Source organism: Rhinolophus hipposideros (assembly GCF_964194185.1).
Source record: "Rhinolophus hipposideros genome assembly, chromosome: 2".
NCBI classification, from domain to species: domain Eukaryota; kingdom Metazoa; phylum Chordata; class Mammalia; order Chiroptera; family Rhinolophidae; genus Rhinolophus; species Rhinolophus hipposideros.
In genome coordinates, this window is record NC_138048.1 from 74,974,213 (window position 1) to 75,000,416 (window position 26,204).

General features: G+C 36.5%; 1 protein-coding gene across 9 annotated transcripts in view; it reads right to left on the reverse strand.

Moving 5' to 3' along the window:
- Nucleotides 1-26,204, reverse strand: part of LOC308505216 (multiple epidermal growth factor-like domains protein 6) — a 607,252-nt gene that overhangs the window by 513,205 nt on the left and 67,843 nt on the right. For 8 of the 9 annotated variants that reach the window (XR_013994480.1, XR_013994481.1, XR_013994482.1 and 5 more), the window contains one exon: nt 23,835-23,944. Coding sequence is in view for 1 of the 9 variants with exons in the window: in XM_081067036.1 (XP_080923162.1) it covers nt 23,835-23,944 (110 nt within the window). In the remaining 8 variants the exon portion in view is untranslated. Of the gene's footprint in view, nt 1-22,430; nt 22,536-23,834; nt 23,947-26,204 lie in introns of those variants that run through there. The other variant, XR_013994486.1, reaches the window with a different exon arrangement.

The window sequence follows — 26,204 nt, forward strand, 5'->3', positions numbered from 1 at the left end:
GTTATCACAGAGCATAATCAGTCACAGGGTAGCTGTGGGATAAATCACGCCCTGCTTTCCTCGTTTGTTGGTTTGTTTTGTGATATGATAATCTACAATACATTTGGAAGTGAAAATAGTGGTACATTAAGACTAAAAGTAAAATGGGTGTTATTTGGAATTCTTTGAGAATGAACCATTTTAAGTAAGAAAAAAAAAGGATTTCTAAATATCTAAACTCTAAACTCCCATACTTTAAATGTAATTTTTAAATAGAAATACTTCTCAAATATACCATGAATCTTGTCTCTTATATATAAGACACTGAGTGGACACTAAGTAATATTATCTTCACTAATTTGGATCATCATTGGATCATCAATTATTCACTATGTTTGTTATGTACTTACAGATATCAACGCACGTATGGTTTGTGCTATGAAGGTGTAGAAAAAGCCCACTCAATCAGGTGACTCTATGATTAACTTGCCCCTTTCACATAAAAGCAAATTAGGAATGTACCTGGCTGCCAGACATTGTAGCAAAGCTACCTTTCTGTCAAATCAGTAAGGATGCAAATAAAGATGAAAATGATAATGATGATGATGACAGCATTGATTGGGTACTTACTACATGTCAGGAACAGAATCAAGTAATTTATATCGGTTTTCTCATTTAATCATTCAATAATCCTACTGGGTAAGAACTGCTTTTCTTTTCTCATTTTACAAATGAAAAAACGAAGGTATAGAGAAGTAAATAACTCTCCCCAAGTCACCAGCTAGAAATCTGCAGAACTCACTAAAAATTCATATAGCTTAATTGCAGGACATTGTTTTAACCACTGCGCTCTATTGACTCAAATTAAAAGAGGAAGCAGTCTTTATATGCGACGCTCACCTTCTAGAAAGTAATTCTCTTATTCACTGTTGCCTTCTCTTCACCACCATTCAGAGCAGCATTAGCTAATCAACATTAGCTAATGATGCCAATCAAAGAATAGACAGAATATAATGGTAAAAAGCTTGGATTTTAGAGCCAAGTTGCCTTTGAACGCAAGCTTTTCTACTCACCAGCTGTGTGGTCTTGGGAAAATTAAACAACTACTCTGTGTTTCAGCTTTAAGAAGTGATACAGAGTATTTACTTCATATTGACATCGCAAAGATTAAATATGCAGTTTACATGCAAAGTGCTTAAAACAGTGCCTGGCAACTAGTAAGAGCTCAATGAGTTCTTAGTGTCTTATCCACACGAATAAGGAGGAAAAGACTCTAATAACTCATGCAATAACATTGTGGGGATAGTTTTTCCATCAAATTCAGCAATTGGAAAATTCCAGCAGAACAAAAGGAAATCAGAGAACACCTTCACTGGGATTCCAGGAACTTGAGATCACATCTCAGCTCTGTCACTAACACGAATTATAACTGGCACTCAGATGTAACGGAAGATGCTGAGATTTTCCAAGGGGTTTGCCCTTTGTCTTGGGGTACTTGTGCCTTTCTAGAAACTATTAGGTTGGTGCAAAAGTAATTGTGGTTTTTGCAATTGTTTTTAACCTTTTAAGCTGCAATTACTTTTGCACCAACCTAATAATAAATGACTTGCAGCATTCCACAAAACAGCGTGTTCTCTGTTGATTAGTCTGTTCTCAGCAATTTTTAATGATGTGCCCGTTCTTTAGAATAGTTAATGAAATACCGTGTTTCCCCGAAAATAAGACCTAGCCGGACCATCAGCTCTAATGCATCTTTTTTGAGCCAAAATTAATATAAGACTTGGTCTTATATAATATAAGACCGGGTAATGTAATATAATACCTGGTATGGTATGATATGATATGATATGATATGATATGATATGATATGATATGATATGATATGGTACCTGGTATAATATAACATAATATAATATAATACAATACCAGGTCTTATATTAATTTTTGCTCCAAAAGACGCATTAGAGCTGATGGTCCAGCTAGGTCTTATTTTCAGGGAAACACAGTATATATTCTAGATCATTTCATTTTGGTCCTAAAACTTTTACTTGAACTATTTATAAAAGCTTTATCAAAATTGATTACATAATTTTCAGAGTTATACAAAATAACAGAGAAGACATGGTCACAAATAAACCATGAACTTCTCAGTGTCAAGTATATACTGGGAGGAAAGCAAAGACATGTAAGACATGATCTCAGGCTTAAAGAGTTTGCATCTAGTTGGAAGGACAAGACTCAGACCACAAATAGACTACTGACCACAGAAGGGGAGAAGTGGCAAATAACTGACAAGCATGAAAACTCTATAGGATTTGAGACGACAGAAAAATAAGAGTGAGTTGGTGAAAACAGAGTAGATTTCCTAGAAAAATCAGTACTCAGACTGGAAAAGCTCACAATTTATAAACTCATTCTCTAATTCCAAAATGCAATTTCCTTTCAATGTGCTGACTCCTGTTGATAGAGATTTTGTGGAATTCTGTGTTCAGAAGGATCCTGAAGCCAAATGTAGACTCAATGGGAAATAATTCTATAATTGGTTTTAATAGCTGTTACAGAGACACGAAGCAGGAATGGAAGAGAGCCCAATTCTAAACTTTCTTGACCAACTCTGCTTCCTTCTCACACTTCTAATCCATACTCCCATTCTTCCTTTGGAGCCACTACCCACTGACCTCTTTCTTTCCTCTCTTCTTCTTCTTGTCTCAGCTTCTCTCATTCTTCGTGGGTTTTCCAGCCAATCAACAAAGCTATCACATTTTTTTTCTGTTTGTTTTGGTTAGTGTACCAACTAAACACTATGTCCCATTCAACGCTGAAGCTTCAGATGTTCTCAGCTGTCTTTAACAACCAGTTCCTCACCTCTGGTTTTGCAGTTTAAGAAAACAAATGTCTATCATTGTGATCACTAGCAAGTCGCTACTTAGGCAGGATGGGTTCTCAACAAGATGAGAGGAGCATGAAGGTTGTTGGTTCTGACACAACAAATTGCCTGCACCAATGCCAGCCTCTCTCAGATCCATAGAATCCATAGAAAGAGAGCAGGAACAGACCTAAGAAATCAAACTTAATTCCTTCCTTGTACTGAGGATGATAACGTCCAAGAAATCAAGTCACTTTCCTAACGAAAATACAAGTATTTTATAACAGAAACAGGGCTTGAGATTAGAACTTCTAAACCCATTTTCTTTTGAATGCATGGCTCTAATTATCTGGCTATCCCCACCCCCACCCCCCGAAAAACACTGTCTACAGGAAGATATGTTACTTTGCTGGTCATCCTGTCCACACTTCTTTTGTCCTCTCTTTCACTAACTCTGCTAAACAGCTTCTAGTAGCTCTTGAAATGCATTTGTATATTTATTGGAGTCCTCTCTGAATATTTCCTAAATTTGTAACACATTTTTATCCAAGTGTTGCATTTATATGCAGCACTTGGCTCCTCAATGCCCAATATAAACCAGATTATACCAACGGTCAAATAATTCTTCACTAAAGCCTGTACTATCTGGTGCAATTCAGTAGGGTATGTTGAATTTCCGAGGTCCATAAAACTGAGGTATAAAGGTTCCATATATAAATGATGATTAGTGTTTTCATTAATTTGTATCAATGCTGCATCTAGTCAATATTGATATTTGTTGGAGATTCCTGAAAATAATAATAGTAGGCACTCCTGGTTGGATACTTACTATCTGCTGGCCTGGGTGCTACCCATACATTATCTTATTTTATCCTTTCAACAACCCTGAACCTAGGCATAATTACTCAGTTTTGCAGATAGGAACTAGGTAGAAGCAATCCAAGAAGTGTGCAGTCCTTTGGAGTGAGTTTGTGAGTGAAGTCACGGGTTTCCTAACCTCAGTCAAATGAAATCACATTATAATAATGTCCCGCATTGTTTATTTCATGTACATTCTACTGTGCTCAGATTCACAGGTTAAACAGCAGCATCTCTCTCCCTTCCAAAATGTGTATTTTATTCAGTGTTACCCGCAGAGATACAAAGGAAGCAACTGCCATGCGCTCCTATAGATTTCCTGGGAAAGAGGTTTGATTTTAATGTCTTCAATCCTCTCGTGACCAAAGACGTGACCGAAGAAGCCAAACAGATCTGAGGCAGGGCAGCCTCAGAGATGCTCCCTGGGCCATGCTTACGGCTCCTCTTTGGTTCAAATGCACTGGCCCAGACCATGGTTGAACCTGTGACCCATTGTTTCATTAGTAGTGGCTTCTAACTGCTCTAACTGCCCCTGACAAATTTACATAATTACATGGCTGCTGAATATATACTTGAAAAGCCTTCAAAGAAAACAGTTTACTCTCTATAAACATCAGTTTTCATACCTCAAGACCATTTCCTATGCCCTTCATTCCAAATAAAAATTGCTTGAAAATGTATACAGGACACTTAAGTGGTTCTTGTTGAGGCTTGTGATAGGATGTTTATGCCTATTTATAAACTTCTGCCATCTGAAATCTTGTTGCCACTATGGCATCTCACACAGTTTGTCTCTTCCATTTTGACTAGGGGGAAAATGCAAACTACACTCTTCTCTGTTCCACTTTTACGAGGTTAGCTAGCACTTTGAGCTGGTAGCAATTGACAGCTAGTAGCTAGAAAGTAATTTACTTCAAGTTTTACTCTTCAGAGCCAGTACAATCTGAGCACATTTTTGCACCAAAGACATTAAGGCAGAATTCCTTTTCAAGTGGTTATTCTTGAATTCTTTTACTTTTGATGCACACAATGAAATCCCAATTCCCCTGCCTGCTGCAGTGCCTTTGTTTGCTATTTTGTGCACTATCTCTTTGAATGAACAGCGGCAGAAGTTTCAGAAACTTGTGAGTGCTTCTTCAAGATGGACTATTACCATTGGAACTTAGCCAGTTGATGATTTTTCAATCACCATTTTGCTGCTTCCGTTTTAGAAAGAGTGAAAAGTAAAAGAAGATCCTTACTTTTAAACAGACTCCATAAAGCATTGAAATCTGTGGCAAGTACACTTTCAAGTAATAAAACAACTTCTGATAAATGTCACTAACTATAATGTACAATGTGATAAAAGCCTGAAACATCTCTTCAAATCTATAGGAGATATTCTTATTGGCTAGAAACCAGAATCAAGAGAATGTAAATTTGCATTTCTCCATCGAACTACGGTAGTATCTCTAACACTACAGATGACAAAGAGCACTTTGGGACTAGAAACACAGTGGTGTCAGCCACAAACACGAATTCACAGAAGCATCATTCTAAGAGGTAAAATTACGTTAAGATTATGGGCTTTGCATTTGAGTCCCATCACCTACATGTACACTGATCTTGAGCAATTTATTCAACTGCGTCTTGCCTCCATCTTCTTATCTATAAAATAGGATGATAATAAAATGCATCTTCCATGGAGCTGTTATAAGGAGTAAATAGTAATGTCTCACTAGGTCTGCCTCTTCCATTTTGATGAGGAGAAAAATGCAATCTACTCTCTTCTAAAATACTTATACTGTTATAATGGTACAAAGTAAAGGCCAAATATATTTTCACTTCTACACGTATATGAAATTGGAGGTCACCTAGAGGTTTAAATTAAAGTGAACTGTAGCCGTGGACTGGCCTTATTATATCAGATCTTGTGCTCATGTTTAGTAGCCAGCCATTTTAATACAGAAAATATAAAGCCACTCAGTGTGATTAATCAAGCCTCTTGCACCTGAGACCAGCCTGAAGAAGTACCTCTGAAGAACTACAAAATAAAAAAAAAATTGGCAGACGTTTTTCCCTTATATCTTTGACTTTTTCGAATTAATCTCTCTCAGTTCAGTCGTTTCATTTCAAATGTTTTACCTTCAAAATATGTCTGTTTCCTTTTTGTTCTCAAATATAAAAATTATGCTTTCAGTATTGGATAAGTCATGTTTCATTACAAAGCCTATAGCAAGGCTAGAAGATTTCCTCTATTGAAACTTGTGTCTTGGTTGTCTAGAGAATTGGAATAATTCTAATTTCAGACTTCAGCATTCACATTTGTGTGTGTGTGTGTGTGTGTTTGTTGTTGTTGGTTTTTTTTAGCATTCACATTTTAATCTGAAAAATGTCAGCAAGTACAATAATGTCAGTATGTCATAATAATTGAAAAAAAATGCTTTAATTACAGAAATTGGGTATGAATTTAAATTGCTTACCATAACTTGCAAATGTTTTGTACTTATGCCTCTTTGGTGAGAGGCCTCCCAAAGGGGCAGAACTGAAGATATAGAAAGCCACTAGGACAGCCTGGGCATCGATGCTTTCCAAAAGTTTATGCCTGCAGATAGAGACGTGCACATTCAATATAAGCAGGCGTTTGTGAGAGACTATCAAGCAGGGGCATCTGGTAGACCAATCCCTCCCCCACTCCTACCCAAGCCAGCACAGGAAATGAAAATGTCTCCCCAAATACTAGTGTGCCAGAAAATAATGAGAAAGAGGCACATTTAGACTATGAAACCATGACATCAAAGGCAAATTTATACTAAGAAGATTAGATAGGCAGATTTGCATCCAACTAGTTTCAGTCTGAAATAAGCCAATATGGAAAAAGATTTCATTCTCAAATGTCCATTACAATTTCATCTACGTGCCAAGATCACCTCTAGAGAAATACAAACGAAGCATAAACCATAAATGAATATTCTTCTCTTCTCTTATCCCAACAGTTTCACTCTAAAATCAGCAAAAAGAAATAAGGCAAGTATCTTGAGATTCTCACTCATTCATTCAATAATAAATATACATTGAGTTCCTACAATGGGAGGAGAATCATCCAGAACTATTGTTTAATAAACCACAAAATCTATATTTTGAAACTTAATTACATTCTGCTTAAATGTTTACAGGCACAAGGGAGAGCAGGTTTATTTTTTTTAAAAAGATTCTGGCTTAAAACAGTCTGTTACAACTGCTATAAGCCTGCCAGAGTTATTAAAATGGAATCTTAATTCAATGTATGGTAAGTTCACAACTGCTGGCTACAAAGGGTTAGGAATTAGGAAAGAAAAACAGGTCAAGTGGAGTGAAAATGCTAACACAAGGGAGTCATATTATAGACAGCCATAGGAATGCTTCCATAATCCTCCTCCGAGTTATTGAAGCCAAGCACATGGTGTCAAAAAAGGCTGTTTCTCCTTGTGAGGGAAAAAAAAAAAAAAAAAAAAAAAGAAAAGTTGCAGAGTAGACAAAGAAGCAAGACAACAAAATTGGAAGTCTTCTGATGGAAAATTATTAATGCCTTCTCTTTGAGAAATTGCAAGCAGGCAGAAAAAGGTCTAACCTGAAGAACAGGATCAAAGACTGAAATAAAAGCTTTGATGCCCAAGTTGCTCTGCTTTCCCAAAGCACTGTGGAGCCACGAATGCAGCTAGGAAGATTGTTAACTCCAGAAATATTGTGGAATGAATTGCTTACTTCATCCCTGGGAGGAGACAGGAGTGGGATTAGGCAGTGATTAGCTGCTTCTGAAATTTAGTGATGTCATTTAATTCGAAGCTAGATATTTCTATTTCTTTAGATTTTGCTCTAGAGTTTTTACATCTTTAAAAACATAGACCAATGTTAGTGATTGGTTGATATGAATGTTTTATTGGAATAAAATGTTTACTTCTCTAAAGACAACATTATTGATTGGGTCATGTGGTATAAAGTGAAACTAAGCTACCTACACTGGGACAGCCCAGCTGGGCTAGTGGCCAGCCATAGCCTTGCAATACTGTTCATTCTGAGACAAGGACCTAAACTGCTGCCATAATAACTCTAAGAAAAATAAACAGCTTTTGAAGCCCTACTTTACAGCCTCAAACATAAAGCTATACAACAAGCTAAATGAAATTTTAATTAAACCATTAGCTCACTCATTCGACACACACATTTAAAGCTCTATTTGTTTCAGGCCCCTTCTAGGGACCAAATACAAAGATGCTAAGATTCAGTTCTGGCCTTAAAATCGCCATCTAGAGATCATAAAACCTTAGACTTTGAAATAGTTTAAAAGGTCGTTTTTTTCTCTACGACTTAGTTTAACTTTGCAATCTCTTTTATGCCAGTCCTACCATGTGGTCATTCATGATCTTTTTGTACCTCTTCAATAAGAGGAAACTTATTAGTTCCCTGGGAAGAAAGTCCTAGTTGTTGTTGTTGTTGTTGTTAAAAAAAAAAAAAGCGTTTTTAAAAAAGAAAGATTAAGTAGGACTTAAAGTCATGTCCAAAAATAAATAAACTGAAGAAGCAGTCATTTTAATCAAGTCTCTGAAATTGGATTTCATGCATTTTCTTTTTACTTAGCAAAAATGTTTGTGTAACTCTGCAAAATGTCACACATACATTCACTTTGTTAATGATCAGATATCAAGAGACAACCTTTAATGTAAAAGACTGTTTAGAATCACAATGTTGTGTCTCATCTATTGATGCCCAGCTGGTTCCCACAGGCAAAGTTTCACAATGGAGATAAGTTCAAGGCAGAAGAACCATGTTGTAGTTTAAATCCACGAAAAAATTTCTTGGAAGACTGTTTTCTTTCCAACCTGATTAATTCGTCCAGGACTCAACAGTGCCATGATAGTATATTCTATATCTGTACAGTAGGGAAAGGGAGGTAGGGAAGTCAGACAACACATTTTCAAACAAAGGGGGAAGTGTTTCAATCTGGTGCACCTTTGGGTATGATGGAGATCACTTTTTTTATTTTTGAAAGTTTGTTTGGTTGTTGCTGCCATTATTTTTCTTGAACTCGATCTTTACTATTCTGTTATAGTAAAATACAATTGATCCAGAATGGATGAAGATTATACTTATTCTCAAAAAAAATCTGCCTAACTTAAGGTCATGTACATTTTAGAAGGATTTCAAAATATTTTAAAAGTCAATTATATATTTATAAACTAGTTTATGCTCAAAACTTCACGAGTCACTTAACAATTTCTCCTGAACACCCTTTTGTGGTCAAAATATCTAGCTAAGGGTCTGGCACCATGATTTGTTGAAGGAAGGAAGGAAGGAAGGAAGAAAGGGAGGGAGGGAGGGAGGGAGGGAGGGAGGGAGGGAGGGAGGGAGGGAGGGAGGGAGGGAGGGAGGAAGGAAGGAAGGAAAGAAGGAAAGAAGGAAGGAAAGATTAAATGAATGGCATCTTCAATAGAGTAACATAGCTACTCTTTAAGTATCATAATGTCAGTGACTTCCTTAAAGACGTCTTCATTCTGTCTCAGTACATAAATGACTGAATCATGCAAAACATCATCTATCAATCATTTCCTGTTTAGTAAATATTAGATTTGTTCAGCTTTAATTTCCTTATGATCTAACTTTTCTTATTTGTTAATTGGCTATGAAAAGCCTTCTTAACTCTAACATATAATATTTGCCCTAAGTTGTTTATAAAATTTTCACCACTGCTTGTCATGAAAACAATGTTTCAAATGACACTCATAGCAAAAACTTTTTTTTTCCTTCCTCAGCAATGCCATAGTCAAACGTGGGACTATCTATCTAAATGAGTCAAACGTGGGACTATCTATCTAAATGAGGGGAGGGAGAAAAAGAAAAGGGAAAAGAAAAAAAGAAAAAGAAAAGAAGGCTTTGAATCACATTTTTCAAGAGATAACCAATATATACAGTTTTATATTTCTTACATCAGCGCATTAGTCTTAATTTCTATCACCTTTAGTATAAGGCCTCCATTTGATTTGTGTCCCTTCAGTTTGAATTTCTCTCTTGCTCACTCCTTTTCTTGCATTCTTTTGCAACATGGTTTCCTCTATAGGTGCTGTCAGCAGTTACCCACACTTCTCTAAGTTAACAATGAAGTTACCATTGAGGTTTCCTGATGTTCAGATCTTCTCTAACCCACCGACAGCCATATATTTATATAGTCAAGGTATATGAGCTTGTCATTGTGTGTTTTGTTTTTGGTTAAGTAGAGATTATCACAGCTGATGCTTTATCTGAGTATTTCTCCTTTGTATGTGTGAGTAACTGAACACCGGCAACCAGGGGAATTCTCTATTCTATTAGGGGTGGTCTGTCCACAATGGACATTTACCCTCATTAGGAGTAAAATGAACAGTATTTCTCCACTAAACTGCAAATAGACAGAAAAGGAGCCAGATCAACTTGTACACCGGTTGTAGAGGAAAAATTGTTTTTGTTTTCTCTTCAGGTATTCCTGACACACTCTTCAGCCAGCTGTAATATATTCCTGCTTAATTCACAGATTTATTTTGACCCTTCTTCAAGGTTAGATGTAATATAAGCATCTCAACATTATAGCAATTGCCATATCCTGGAGAAGGTTAGTTGTGATAAATGAAAGCTAACCAGAGGTCACCAGAATTCACAACATAACATAGATCGTCTCTTCTGTAGAAATGGAAAAATAGCCTTTATTTAAAATACATAACTAAATCTCCAGCTGTTAAATATTCTTTAGCATATAGTCTTTAAAACCACTTTTAAACCATTACAATGACTTCAATCATTATGCTTTCAAAAATGCTGGCAGGCTCTTAAAACTTCAGGTCTATCTGCTTTCTCTTCCGACTCCCCCCCCACCCCAGTCTCCAGCGTTGTTCAGAACTAACAGATTATAAAACTGTTATTTGCGCACTTGCCTTCTGTGGTTTACCATCTGATTCAGTAATGGGTAGCTTAAGCCATTACTTTCCACCCACTTAGTCAGTCCAGACACTATTGTTCCTCATCCAGAATGAGGAAAGCCCTCAACTAGGTCCATCTGCACAACTGAACAGAGCCCTACTTATTTTCCGTTTGCCTCACACTCACTAGGAAGCGGAACACAGACCTATAGCACTTTATTCTTGAAGAAGAAACAAGAGAAAACACTTCCCTTCTGAGAGAGCTTTGGCAAGCTAAAAAGTTAGAGGAAACAGTCCGCACAAAAGACCACCCTTACTTCTGACACCAACTGCAAATTCAGAAGGTCCCCAAAACAACCATCATGTTCAATAATTTGTTAGAAGGACTCACATAAATCACTAAAAGCTATTGTATTAAAATCAGCCAAGGAAAGAAGTGCCTAAGGCAGAGTCAGGAAATACCAGATGTGAACCTTTCATGTCCTCTCTTGTGGAATCAGAACATTACTTTCTTGGCATCAGTGTGTAACAATACACAAGGGCTGCTGTCAATCAGGGAAGCTCAGCCAAGCCCTGCATTCAGAGTCTTTACTGACACTCCATTATACAGGCATGACTGATTCACTGACTGACTGATTGACGGCCCACTTGGTTGATATTAGTCTCCAGTCTTCAGTCCTTACCCTAAATCATGTTGTTGGTCTTTCTGGTGTGGCAAGACCCACAAGTAAGACTACCCAGGCGTGTCCAGCCCCCACCCTAAATCATATTATTAGATTATCCAGTGACCCAAGATCCCTGGCAAATAAAGATGTTCCTATCTAATGTGATATTCCAAGGGCTTAGAGATTACCTCCCAGAAGCTGAGGTCAAAAGGCAAAACCCTTTTGGCATAAGGTTAAATTCTTTAATACACATCTTCATTGTCTCATAAGCCTTTGATTTGGGGTACTTAACCTCATACTTACTATGGTTGTAATTATTTCCTCAGGCATTTTGGATGTCAATAAAATAGAGATAAGGAAAGCCAGTTTATAGAGATAAGGAAAGGGAGGGTGGTAGGTGTAAAATGCAGTAGGATGCCTGGTCAGAAACCCAGACTTTGACAGAAGCTCTTTTGCTCACAGGTAATAATGAAGGAGTGAACTGCCACCAACATTAGTCCTTGCCTGAGAGAATTAACACATCCTCTTAAGGATTTTAGTAAACACATCCTTAAATCTTTGCCTGAGAGGGGGCAGACATGGCTAGTTCTGCATTTCTGGATGAAGAGAGAAGGAACAGTAAGTACCCTGTACAGTACATTTAACGGGATTCTCTACTCAGTGAGATTGCCCTACCTGCGGACTGCCAGAACTCGGTCACCATTTATGTTATACTTTGTGTTTTAACTGTTAAAATACAAATATGTTAAACCTGTAGTACTCATGAACACTTTGATGTTGTTTGCTGGGATTAGCAATGGAACTAAATTCTGATGGATGAAGGGGAAGAAAGAGAAAACTATAACTTATGAAAACTCCATGAGGGCGTGAATGGAGAAAGATGAAAAAGAATTCTCCAAGCCAACTTTGTCCCATCCGTTTTGTAGCCCAGAACAGTGCACAGTGTGGCCAAAAATGGGCTCTTGGGACCCATGGCAAGCCCTGCTTATCCCCAGGTAGCTGTGGGACGATACCATAAAACATGAGATTTAAAGATCTGGGTTGAAGTCTTGGCTCAGCTATTAACAAGCTGTGACTTGGGACCGTCAATTAAACTTACTGAATCTCTGTCACCTCAATTCTAATTTTGGAATAAAATGAACTCCCTCACAGAGTGAGTGTGAGGCTTAAATGAGATAACATATGGGAAAGCACCTTGGTAAATGTGTTTTTTATAAACTACTATATAAATATGTCATTGTTAATTGAGCAGATTAGGAAATAGTTTCAGCTTTTTTGTATCTAATTTTGTATCTATTTTAATATATATAATACTATATATGTGTATGTATATATATGTGTATATACATATACATATATATGTGTATACATATGTATATATATGTATATATATATAGTATTACATATCCCCTGGAGCAATTGGGTGCTACAAAATAATGACACTTGAACAATATTTCCAAAAAAAGATTCAAAAAACAATAATTTGATACCCCACATAAGGGGCAATACAGTCACATGGATTTGGAACACGCAGGACTCTAGATCCTCTTCTGAGCGCGTCACAATACACCTTAGCACAGTGAAGACTCTGGAAAGTCCTACAAGAATAAACACTGTAAGGCTACTCGATGTAGAATTTCCCAAACTTATTTGAACACAGAAATTTCATTTCCTTTAACACTTCTTAAAATCTAATGGAAATAGTGATCCACAGAATACATTTTGAGAAACATAGTAAAGCAGATTGTTCATGTTTTAAAAATATAACAATAAGGCATCATGTCCTGCACATCTAGCTTTGCAGTATGCTTGACCAGTAAGGAAGAGGATACCCTGCATAGATATTCCTGTGGAGAACATGGTCGGAATCTGTGCAGCTAAGTTTATACTTTCATTATCATCTAGTATCTCAATTTTCTTGGTTATCGTTACATTCCTGCCTTCATCTTACCTAGAATTTGATTCTCGGTTTTGTCTTCTCTGGTTTTCTACTTTGCCTCTTTAGTAAACATATCCTTAAATCACCCTCAAAAGCCCATGACCCTCCTGTGACAGGCCTACCAGGTGCTTCCTCCTACCTCCTACCCACACCAAACAGTCTCACCAGGCTGCCCTGAGAGCAGAGAATCATGGGGAGAAGATTCATTTATGATTACCCAACATAAAACACCCCAGTCACTTAGGGAATTGTAATGATTATCATAGGAGAAGTTTCGAACACTGACCAGCCTACAATCTAATAGCGAAGAATGGAACGGTCCATTCCATCTATAGCCATAGATGCTTTTACAGTAGGCTTTTACAACAGATTAAGGTTATGGTTTCAAAAATAACTAGGAAATGAAGTTGCACCACCCAAATCAAAAAAAATACACCCCAGTGGCCATTGTTGGCAGTGATGTTGTTAGTGCATTTATAGTTTCCTATACACAAGTATAAATAAACAAACTTGAGTAAAATCTTGCCACACACAGACACACACCTCATATACTTCAAATTCACATGGCAAACAGAAAGTCAGCTACACCAGTCCAAGAAATACTGAACACTACTGATATCTGCAGTAGAGCATGTTAACTTTTTTAATCCACAATTTCTTCCTTCAAACTAACATTCATCAGGTTTCTTAAGAGAAAATGGGATTTACTTGAAGTCAAAAGTATTCCTTTGTACCTGATAGAATAAGAGAAGTGTGATATTAAAAGAAACAAACAAAAAACCCACAACTTTTGGCAGCAAGCCATGAAAAAGAAAAAATGACTACAAGCAAGATTTGGCCATTTCAACGATACAACATTTTCTTTTCCTTTGGGTCTTCAGCCTCTTTTCATGGGATGGTAGCTACGTCTTGAAAGCGCCCTCTTACACATAAAATACCCATCTTAAAATCTTCAGCAGCATCACATATCTGAGAAGCTGAGATCCAAAATATTTAGCTGGGCAGTAATGAATGGCACAGTCGGATACAGTCTCGTTTGCCACAATTCCCCAAATCCAGCTCCCTACTATGACCTGCTTCCTGTGCCCCTTTTGATGCATTTCTGAGAACACCATTCAACACTTTATAATGATTTGTTTTCCTGTCTCTGTAATGAGAATGCAGAATTTTCAATAACAGAGTTATGTATGTTTTACACAGGTCCTAAGCAGTCACTCAATATGTGTATATATAATGAGCAAAACTTGAAATAAAGAGAATCGTTTTGCTCATACATTTTGTAGGAAGATTTTTTTTTTAACATATTGATCAGGTTTAACCACTAAAAATAAAGTATAAATCCCTATGTTCCTTTCAGGAAAATGATATCAACTATATTTTTCATAAACAGGAAAGTTCTGATATTTTAAAGAAACAGCATCACATAGTGGTTGAAAGGACAAACTCCAGAGCCAAACTGCTTGAATCCACACCCTGGCTCTATCATCTACTATGATCTCAGGTAAGTTACTTAATATCTCTTTACTTCAGGTGTGTCATCTGTAATAGGGGATTACAAATGGCTTTATAGGATTACTTTATAGGATTATTGTTTTGAATGAACTAACATGCATAAAGCATTTAGGATAGCACCTAGCATGCAGAGGTATGATTTATGAGTTAGCTATTATTGTCATTATTCTCTACCTTCAACGTTTTCTAGTTCATCACTAGTTAGAACCTGTAGAATCAAAGAACCCTGGATGGTGCTAAGTCATTCTACTCTAAGGTTGTCATATTTGCAATAACAGGCACTTCTCATGCAGTCTTTTTTTAAACTGCAACTATGGTTGGTAACATTGGCCATGGGAAGCCTGGAAGTGTATGCCTATGCTAGTAAAAGTACTTCCAAATCTTCTATTTGCGAATCAATGTCAGGGTTGTAAATCGTCTGCATGGATTCCAAATAGCAGAATGCTCCTTTACTAGGCTCACAGGAAGATGTCAGATAGTTATTGCTCTATTTTTCTCATAAACAGTCTGTCTTTCCCTTTATTGTACTTGTTGATACTGCCATATCCTTCAAGTTATGTAAATCAGAGCGCCTTAAAATATGAACTTGCTAGAACCCTGCTGAGGGCTTAAGGCTCTAAAGCAATGCATCTTTATGTGATGAACAAAATAACACTGAATTTTACACTGTTTTTCATGCTAAAAATGCATATCCATTTATCTCTATAATATAACCTCTGTTTCATTTCATACTATTCCCTAGTAATGCCCATTTAGGATTGCAGATTAATAAGCGTGTTCAATTAATGATCTTGCTTTTTTTTTTTCAAATTAAATCTTCTTCTCACACTAATTTTATAATTCAATTAAAATAAGCCATCAAGTTTTCTTAGCATGATTTGCTCTTTATAAACCCCCTGCCAATTTTTCCCCATTTTCATTGTTTGAGTAGACATACTGCTGAAATGAAGCTGTGCATAAAGACAAAATGTTTTCTAAACTCTCTATATTAGTTTGTCAGAGCTGCTGTAACAAAGTACCACAAACTGAGTGGCTTAAACAAAAGAAATTTATTGTCTCATAGTTCTAGAAGATAGAAGTTTGAGGTCAAGGTGTCAGCAGGTTTGTTTCCTTTTGAGTGCTGTGAAGAAAAATCTTGTCCATATCCTCTTTTCTAGCTTCTGGTGGTTTGCTGGCATTCCTTGGCTGATAGATGCATCATCCCTGATTTCTGCTTTCATCTTCCCATGGTAATCTCCCTGAGTGCAGGTCTCTGTGTCCAAATTTTCTCTTTTTATAAGGGCATGCATCATACTGGGTTAGGGGCCCACCCTACTTCAGTATAACCTCATCTTAACTAATTACTTCTGCAACAATCATATTTCCAAATAAGGTCACATTCTAAGCTACTGGGGGCTTAGTATTTCCACATGAATTTTGGGGAACACAATTCAACCTATACCACTTCCCAAACGCAAAATGCTCTTGGGGACATGACATTTTAAGAAAATCCTTTGGTCCAACCTCCTATCCATATAGAACAGATATATCATTCAAAGAATTTATTGAACTCCTTGACTGGAACCTACCAGTTGGTTCAAAATCACACCTGTGACTCAATACCCAAGGTTTACTTAGATTTCCCTCAGGAAAGGAAGCAAAGCAACAGCAGGACATTACCCCCTTCACTTTGTGCATTCCTCTAAAGATTCTCAGAGAGTTTGCAGTCAAAAGAAAGAAATAATACTTGAATAATGCTTTTTAGCTTACAGTTCACATGCATTATCTCACATGACTCTCACAAACAACAATCTGGTTTATAGATAATTATGTCAAGTATTAGAAAGGGATCATGGCTTGAAAGTTAACCGTGCAGACTCTGGATCCAGAACACGTGGACATGGATCCCAGATCCCCCGCTTCTTAGTTTTTTGACCTTGGACAGATTTGCATGTTTCACTTGGGTTCAAAAATGGGACAAAAAAAAGTACTCACCTCATAGACTAGTTATAACAATTAATAATCTAATCCTTATAGATTGTTTACAATACTGCCTGGTGCATGGAAGGTGCTCAGGAAAATTTTTAGAACTATTATGATTTTACAAATAATAATACTGAGGCTCAGGGTTAAAAACTGATTTCTCCAAGATAATGCAAATGATCATTGGTGAGACCCAACCTCTAACCCAGAACTGCTAAAGATTTTCCATGTTACCAGAAAGCATTCCAGCAACACTTCATGTTTATGGTGCATGAGCATCACGCTTTGAAGTAATAAAGAACTTTGGGAACTCTGGCAAAGGAAGGAGTATAGTACCAAGTAGTACTGTTACATGCTCAAGAAACCCCGACTGTGGGACTGCGTGCTCAGGTAACTGAATTTAGGAAAGGCCAAGTCCTTGCAGAATCAGTTAACCACCATTGCATATAACCATATGGAGTAGCTGGTTTGGCTAGAACAAGAAATCTAAGGAATTGCTGCCATGGACGTAAAGAAAACCATTTTTTTTTTTTTTGCCATGTTCCATGTGCATCTCTTATTGCAACCAAGACAACTAGTAGTAGTAGTAGTAGTAGTAGTAGTAGTAGTCCTTGAATTTGCTGTGCTTTTCACATCTCTGGGAAATATTCTATTTGCTATGCTCAATTTCATATTATTGTTCTGTTTAATCTTTAAGAATAAGTTGCATTTTGTATTTTCAAATCTTCTGAGAAACCTTCCCTTATCTCCTGTATTGACATAGATACACCCTCTCCTGTTCTTTTTTAGGACAGAAGCTTCCTCCATCAGAGAATTTGTGAGATACATTATAATCACAGGTTTCCTGATTTATATTTACCAGTATACCAAGGATACTGTATTTGTGTTTGGTGTCTGCAAAATTATCACATTGTTCAGTGTATAAATATTTATTGACTAACTGGAAGACTGATTAGAAGAATAAATGAATGAATCAATCAATCAATCAATGAAAAAAGAAACAAGAAGATCTCAGAGTCTCAGCATGTAATCATCAGGCATATTATAATTCACTGGACTTAAAATTTAACTGACCAGAGAAAGAGAAGATGGAATGAGTGATGAAAAAAGGTGTGATTTGTGTTTGATGTTAATCATTTAATGAAGCTCCAAGTCATTCTGCCTGGATCCAAAGAATTAAGAGAGAGAGAACATTTCATCACCAGATATCTAGCCTGATTTGCATGTGTTCAAACCTTCAAAGTATTCCCTTTGATTCCTTTAATCAATAGCTATTTTAGAAAGTTCTTCACTACTTTCTAATTGTCTAAATTCATTTTCTTCATTTTTCCTTATTAGAAGCTGATTTTTTCAAATGAGTTAAGTAGATGAGCAATTTTAGAACCATTATTAACTTCAAGCATTTCTCTCAGTTATTAGCATGTCCCTTTCTCTCTCTCTCGGACTACATTCTTTTGTCCATTTTTAAAAGGCAATCTGTTTAATTTTCTCTTTCTTCCACGTGTCTCAAATGAAGTCAACTTTGCCCTATACTAAGAGCAATCCGTATTTACAATAACTGATCTTAGATATTTCATCAGATATCCAGTTTTGGATAAAGATGCAACTGATTCCCTGTTATGTTAACATATCAAAAAATAAGTAAATAATTAGCGTTCATCTAGATTTTAATCTATCCCAACCAAGGAAACTGGTTCCATTACCATGGCCCACAAAACATTTTACAAATAATTTAAATGAACAATTAATACTTAAATATACTAAAATTAAAACACATATTCACAGACCCCAACAATTCCACTGCTAAGAAGCTATATCACAGACATAAAAGCACAACATTATTGCACCCTGATCTTGTGCCAAAAAACTGGAAACAAACTGAATGTCCATGAATAAAGGGGTTGTGGAAAATTATGGCACATCGATACCAGGGACTATTATGCAGCTGTTTGTATATGATTACATGAGCCCCGAGAAATACTAAAGAGTATTCACCAGGTTGTTACTGGGGAGGGGAGAGGAAGTTGGAGGGGAAGAGGAGAGAAGAAAGGGGAAGGTAAGAAAAGCAGAGGAAAATTCATGACAAAACAGTATGTAGAAGATAATTTCATTTAAAATTGCATATGTGTGTATGAACATGAATAAATGTACACAAAAGCATGACCACATGCTTTATCTGCAGGAAATAGAACTATATGTTTTTACTTTCTTATAGGTATTACTGTTAATTTCTTATATTTGAATTTTAAAATTTCAATTATTTATCACTTCAATTATTGTTTATATAATTTAAAAAACATTAAATTTATTTGCATTGTGATATATATGTATATATGTATATATATATGTGCCATAATACAATATATGTGTATACACAAGGTGTGATCAAAACATATGGTGAACGTTTAAATGAAAAAAAAAATTATTACAGTAAAAGACACATTACCATTAATTTCCCTCAAAATACTCCCCTTCTCTTCCAACACACTTATCCTATCATTTTTGCCACTTTCTGAAGCTGTTCTGGAAGTCCTCTTTCGTGAGTGTCTTTAATTGTGCTGCCATGGCTACTTCAATATCCTGAATCATTTTGACTTTGGGGAAGAGCCAGAAGTCACACGGTGCCAGATCTGGTGAATAAAAGGTGGATAAAGACACACTACAATGTTTTTATTTGACAGTACTTGCCTCACCAGAAAGGATGTATGACACAGAGCATTTTCATGATGGAGGATGATTTACAGCACACTTTAAAACACACTTTCTTTAACTGTAGCTCCCATCTGACTGACTGCACTGAACAAGTTGAAGCTTGTCACACACTGTTGCTAAGGTTCCATGAGCCACTTCCCATATTGAAGAGTCCTGCCTTTCCACTGAATGGTGCTCTGCAGCAGCATTCACAGTATATGCTGATCACAAAGGAAAGGCGCCATGTCACACATCACTTCTGGTGCAGCAATTTTTGTCAAATAAAAACATTAGGTGTGTCCTCATACACCTTATTCACTGGATCTGGCACCATGTGACTTCTGGCTCTTCCCCAAAGTCAAAATGACCATGAAAGATAAACATTTTGAATTGATTCAGGACATTGAGGCAGCCACGACAGCGCCACTAAAGACACTCACTAAAGAGGATTTCCAGAACTATTTCAGAAAGTGGCAAGAACAATGGGATAAGTGTGTTTGAAGCGAGGGGGAGTATTTTGAGGGGGATTAATAGCAATGTGTCTTTTACTGTAATAATTTTTATTTATTTAAACATTCAGCATACTGTTTGATCACAGCTCACATATATGTATATATTGAGAGAGAGAGAGAGAGAGAGAGAGAGACAGTAGTGTCAGTCAGACCAAGGACTATGCACTCATAATTCAGAATTCAAATCCAGCCACTGGAGAAGAGACATAGTATAAGCAATACTCCTAGACTACAATCAACCTGCTTGATAGAGTATATGTTCTATCAACTATATTCCTTTTATAAACAACCTTTGTTGATTTTTATTTTTAATCCATTTTCAAGCATCAGCTAATGTCATTCCTTCTTAACTGGGTTCTCTACTTGTCTTCTCAAACATTTGATTTCCTAGGAAGTCTGCAAAATTCTTCTATAAATCTCTCTTAAATTTATATATTCTGTGATATTTCATTTTGCTGGAATGTGATACTATGTAGGGCATGCCTGAACCCCTTCTTCAAGATGCATATGCCTCAGATTTCATCAGTTTTTCTTTTTAAGTTCAACAAAAGCTCTACAGTGAGAGAAAAAATGTCAAAATCTAAAGATAAACATACTTGGACAATAGTACTGAAAATGTAGTACAGATTTCTGAAAGGTATTCTGTATGGTTGGTCTTCTCTCATGACTTCTGGAACTTTGTAGTGTACAAACAAATTCGTACAAAAGGCACACTGATTCTGTCTATGTTTAAAATAATCCATTATTTTTACCAACTGAAAATTGAAAAATGTGAAGTCAAGCTACTTGAATTTCAGAAAGCACTGTAATTTCTTTGGTACATAAAAGTTGTTAAGAAATTAGGATAATCAAAGTGTTCAAATACTGAGGTAGAAAATAAAGAATAATTTCTAGGTCATTATCATTACCATGTCTCTTTAATTATCTTTCCACTCAGGGACTTGGTGTTTTGAAAGATCTGTTATACCAAAAAAAATGAATTAATAAAATAATAATTAATTAATAAAAAATAGTGACATGTAATTGCCCATCACTATCAGCTACTGATCAAGATGAGGAAACCAGATTTGCACATGGAATTGAAACAATTTGCTGTTATGGATCAATGTAAAATTTCTGTTAGCTTTTTTTAAATAATGAAAATACCCTCGAGCTCCGTATGTCTCTTGATCTCTGTCTCAGAATCAGAGTTCCATAGTCAAAGAATAAATTAGGGTTAAAAATCAGCTGCATTTTAATTCACAAATTGTTCAAAAAAAAAAAAGCAAATGATCAATTTACAAGAATAGCTGTGAGGTAACCCATGAAAAACTTGAGGCTTAACCTTACACCAAGAGCAGAAGAGAGTAATGGACATAAGTGATGAGCTCTCAGCAACCTTCCAATTTCACTTACAAAGATGCAAGTAATAGATAAGAGAAGGCAAAAATGTCAGCATAAGGTAATGAATACAATATTTTCGTTGGCTTTTTACTCCTATTTTTTAAAATTCTTCTATAAAATCGGTTTTCTTTTGTTTTTTTTTCTGCAAAAATAAATGCAGACACATTCACATTCTCTGGAGACTAGAATCAGATGACCAAGTCAAAACAGATCCATTTGAAAGCACCCAATTTCGTGGCAGATGTAGGAAAGGATAAATCAATGGCCACTGTGAAAATTTCTTGCACAAGAAACATCATAAGTGCACATGTCCAAAATTGACAGTTGATAAAGTTCCAACCTTGAAGACTAGGTTACCTAGTTTTGAAACCTTGAGAATAAGGTTAAGTGTTTTTTATTTATTTATTTATTTATTTATTTATTTATTTATTTATTTATTTATTTATTTGTAAAGGGTACAAAAGTAGTAACCACTTTGTTCATTCACAAACCAGAGAGATCCCACACACACAAAAAATACTGTACCAAAACTTTCAAACCATGGCTCCATTAAAGATTTAACATCTGAGGTGAGAATGAAGTTTTCTTTAAAGCGGCCATTTCCTTTATAAAAGGGACCATTTTGTACTTACTGTTACCCTTTGAACTCTTACAGTGAATAATTAAAACTAGACTGTAAAGCATAAATTGTGACTCTGCGTAAACTGGAGGTTGTAGGTTTTTGCTTAGTTGCTCATTTTAAGTGCCCACCAATCCCCAATGGGACAACACTGCCGTTAGTCTGAATCAACAAAATTGGCTGGCCCCTAAAAGCAAAGCAGACATCTCTAAATCATATTCCATAGGATCCCTGGCTTATGACAGTTTGACAATGATTTTTCAACTTTACGGTGGTGCAAAAGCAATATGCGTGAGAAACTGTACTACAAATTTTGATCTTTTCACAGGCTACTGACACCCTCTTGTAATCATTGGCAGCGACAGGGAACCGCAGTTCTCAATCAGCCACAAAATCAAGGGGATAAACGACCCATACTTACAGTACATTATTAAGTGCATTCTCAATTTAGGATAGTTTCAACTTAAGAGGGTTTATCGGGGACATAACCCCATCCTAAAGCAAGCAGCATCTGTGAAATGGTCTTGTTGGTGACTCACCATATTGACAGTGTGGTCCCTGAAAACCTTCAGAACACTGGCACAGCTGGGCTTCACTGTCTGAGCATCTCCTTCCATTGAAACAAGTCTCCACTGCAGAGACAGCTAAAAGGAGGGTAAATGAGGGGGATGGAGAACGGAGTTGAGGGAAACAAAAAAAAGCCTCAATAGAAATGTCTACCAGTCCCTCCATAGCAAGGTTAAACAGTGTTTTCATTACATATTAAGGCGTTGCTCTCTAACGCCTTGTAGAACTCTATATGTGGTAGACTTTGCATCACCTCAAAGCTTGTAGAAATGCAGAAACGTGGACTCCATTGGACCTACTAAGTCAGAATCCACATTTTAACAAGATACTAGGTGATCTGTATTTACTTTGAAAGTTTGAGTGGCCCTAGTCTAAAGGTACTCCATGGAGAAGATGATTGTGTGGCCAAAACAATCTAAAAATCAAGCAAGAAATACCAGTTAATTTCCAGGAGTTTACAACATCGTTGAGATGACATGGTAGGCAGGTATTTTCACTGAGTGAAACCGGCCAGCTGCAGTGGCAGACCTCTGCATGCAGTGACCCTGAATACACCATTTAACACTAAGCCTGCTTAACGTGGGAAGTCTCAGCAACTTTTCTAAGCTATTTCAAGAGCAGAAAGCACAGTGCAGAAGGAAGCAGGATGCTGAGAAACTACCCAAGGTACAGGATAGCAGGAGAGATAAATTGTTGTGCTCTGGTGCCAAACTGATTGCAACATATTGAAGCACTTTAAGGCACTTCACAATAACCATAAATGCATAGGTAAAGGAGATGCTAAATGGAGCCATTTTTCCTAGTATGAATGAACTATGTAATGCTACCAATTCTGCTCTGTGAGTGCTGTCAAACTACTCCAATGGTTCTGGGATACTCTCACCAGATGTTCGTAAAAGGTCTGCATACCTCATCTTAAGAAGTAAACTGTCTCCAGAGTTCTGCAATTAATCATGACACGTACAAGTTGAGAAATCCCATTTAGATTTAGTACAGTGATTCCCCTCTGGACTTTTGAATCAACTGTGGATTACAAATTTGATGATATGGGAAAGGGGCAAATGGAAAAGGGAGACGGAAGTCAAGGTGTAACTGGCTGGCTTTAAATAAACTGTCTTTTAAATAAGGAGGCAGAATATAAAGCGGCAGTTCTACAGATCTTGAGTCCTGACCTTTCATTAGCAACGCTTAACAGAAAAGCTTTTTGTGCATTTTTGCACGTCATGTGTGAATTTTCAGTCCAAAGAGATGCTCTGAAATTGTGGTGATTCTAAAGATGCTTAACACTTGACAAGCATGATATGATTGAAGCCTCAAACAGAATAAAACCATTACTTCAAGTGACAGACAGTTAGACAGAAAAAATTATAACTTACAGTGTAGGCAGCCAGGTTCATCATCCTGCCGGCTCCAACCAGGGCAGCACCTGAAGATGGTCTGTCGCTCCACACTGTACGACTGTCTGTAGATGGTGTAGTACAAGGTCCTAAGGAATACAGGGGCCTCCATCAGTAATGCTTCCCTTTAAGGCAAAGCTATCCTCTTCAACCCATTTAAAATGTCCTCTCCAACCCAAATCCTACCATTTACACACACACACACACACACACACACACACACACACACACACACACACGCATCCCTTACTACATATGCAAACAATATTCAAGATGGATATAGGTTAATGAAACTTAAGAGGATCCCCCATATTCTGTAGTATAAACTATCCTAAGGGTCTCTCAAACTATCAAGGATGAAACCCAAAATTATGAAGAGGATAATGAAATCCTGAAGGATAATAGGGTACATGCTTTTTCAACTTGACAGTGAAGGCCCATCAGACATCGGTTCCACTATAGCATGTGTTCTGAACAGTGGTGATATCACCCACATAGGGGTGACAATTGGTTCTTGGGTGGGAGGGTGGGAAAAAAGTCTTAGCTAATACAATGGTTTGTGCTCCTACAAAGGAGCACAGTACGTAAACAGATACAAATCATAAATCATATCTGTGGTATCAAAACTTTGTGGAGGAGAAAGATGATTATTCAAATTTTTAAAAAGTTTACAAAGGCACTTTAGGGGTATGATAATAAACAAAAGGTTGGAAACGTTAAACTATAGCTATTCATGCTGACCTCTTAATACACTATAATACAGAAAACCTCTAAACTGGCTAATTTTTTTTCTATCAAATCAATGTCATATTTATTCTTTATGTCTAAAGTATTAACATATTCTCTCCCCTTCGTATATTTATCCTTAGACCCCTAGTCTTAAATTCCTTTCATTATTCAAAGCCAATTTCAAATTATACTTCCTCCAATTTCACTTTCCCCAACATGCCAATGTATATTGCTTTTTTTCTTCTCTCAAAAAATAGAACTATTGGCCATGCCACGTTTTATGACACTTGTTATTCACCATCTTGAAGTTTAAATATAACCTAATATTTTGTATGTGTATCTCTCCAATAGGGATATACGTATAGGTTTGCATACTTACATACAAAGAAAAGGGATATTAGTTTGGCAAAGATGCCAAACATCTTTGAACACTGCCTCAACTTCAAAGTCAGTGTCATAAATATTTACTGAATAAAGAGATGGATAAAACTACTAAGTTATTGGGAATAAAACATATTAAAAATGTTTTGTATTTTATTCATGTTTGTTTTCGCAAGTCTGAATGGCTACTGGTAGTGAACTTTCTTTGGCACAGTCAATTATCACCAATGATTAAACCGCATGGGAGGAATACAGAAAATCTAAATGAAAAGCCATTTTCAAAAAAAAAAAAATACCGTAACAAACATGTTGAGTCCCTACTGTAGAACAAATATTGTGCCACCTGTGTGAAATATGTTTGCAGTTAATCCTCATAATGTCAATGCATAGTATTAGCTTTCTAACTTTAGAGACTAAGGTACAGAGAAATGTAGGAATTTTGCCAGTGGCCACAAAGCTAAATAAATAAGAGAGAGGGGAAGTTTTCTCCTTGAAACTTCATTTAAAGGTCCTGAGCATAGACCAAAAAAAGACTATTCATCTGAAGGTTAAACACACACACACACACACACACACACACAAGCACGAATCTGTGATACATATGTAAATATCCACAATGATAAATTATTTACCCTTATCTTATTTAGCCCTGTATTATCAGTGTTCTTCTATACAATGACGAACCCTGTTATTTATAAATGTTCCCAACTTTCCTTTGGCAATAGTAGTAGTAATAATATTAATAATAATAAAAATGTATTAATCTAAAGTCATACCTTTTTTTAATCCTGAATTCAGACCCAGTTGATCCATTTACATAAAACTTAATCCATTATCAACCATTTGTCTTAAGAGGTACTTAGATGTTTTGTAAAACTATTTTAAAACTTTGAAAAGAAAGTCCATATGAAGCTTGACACATGGAAAGCACTGTACTTGTTTTTTCTCTCCTCTCCCAACCTGCTGACTTAATCCTAATTCAAAGGTCATATTGAAGTCAAAGAAGCTCTGGGTTTTAAGATGTTGGAAGAGAACCAAGAGCGGGGCAGGTAGTCTTTCATAACAATAGATGCCCCGGATCCAAGTCGTGCTAAATGTAGCAAATCCACACAATATTGCTTGTTTCTGTCAGTGTTCTGATCTTCAGCTCTCAATAGTCTATCAACCAGGTGGTAAAATTGGTGTCATTTGACCCAAAGTACCTCACATACAATTGAGGCTTAAAGTCAATTAATAATA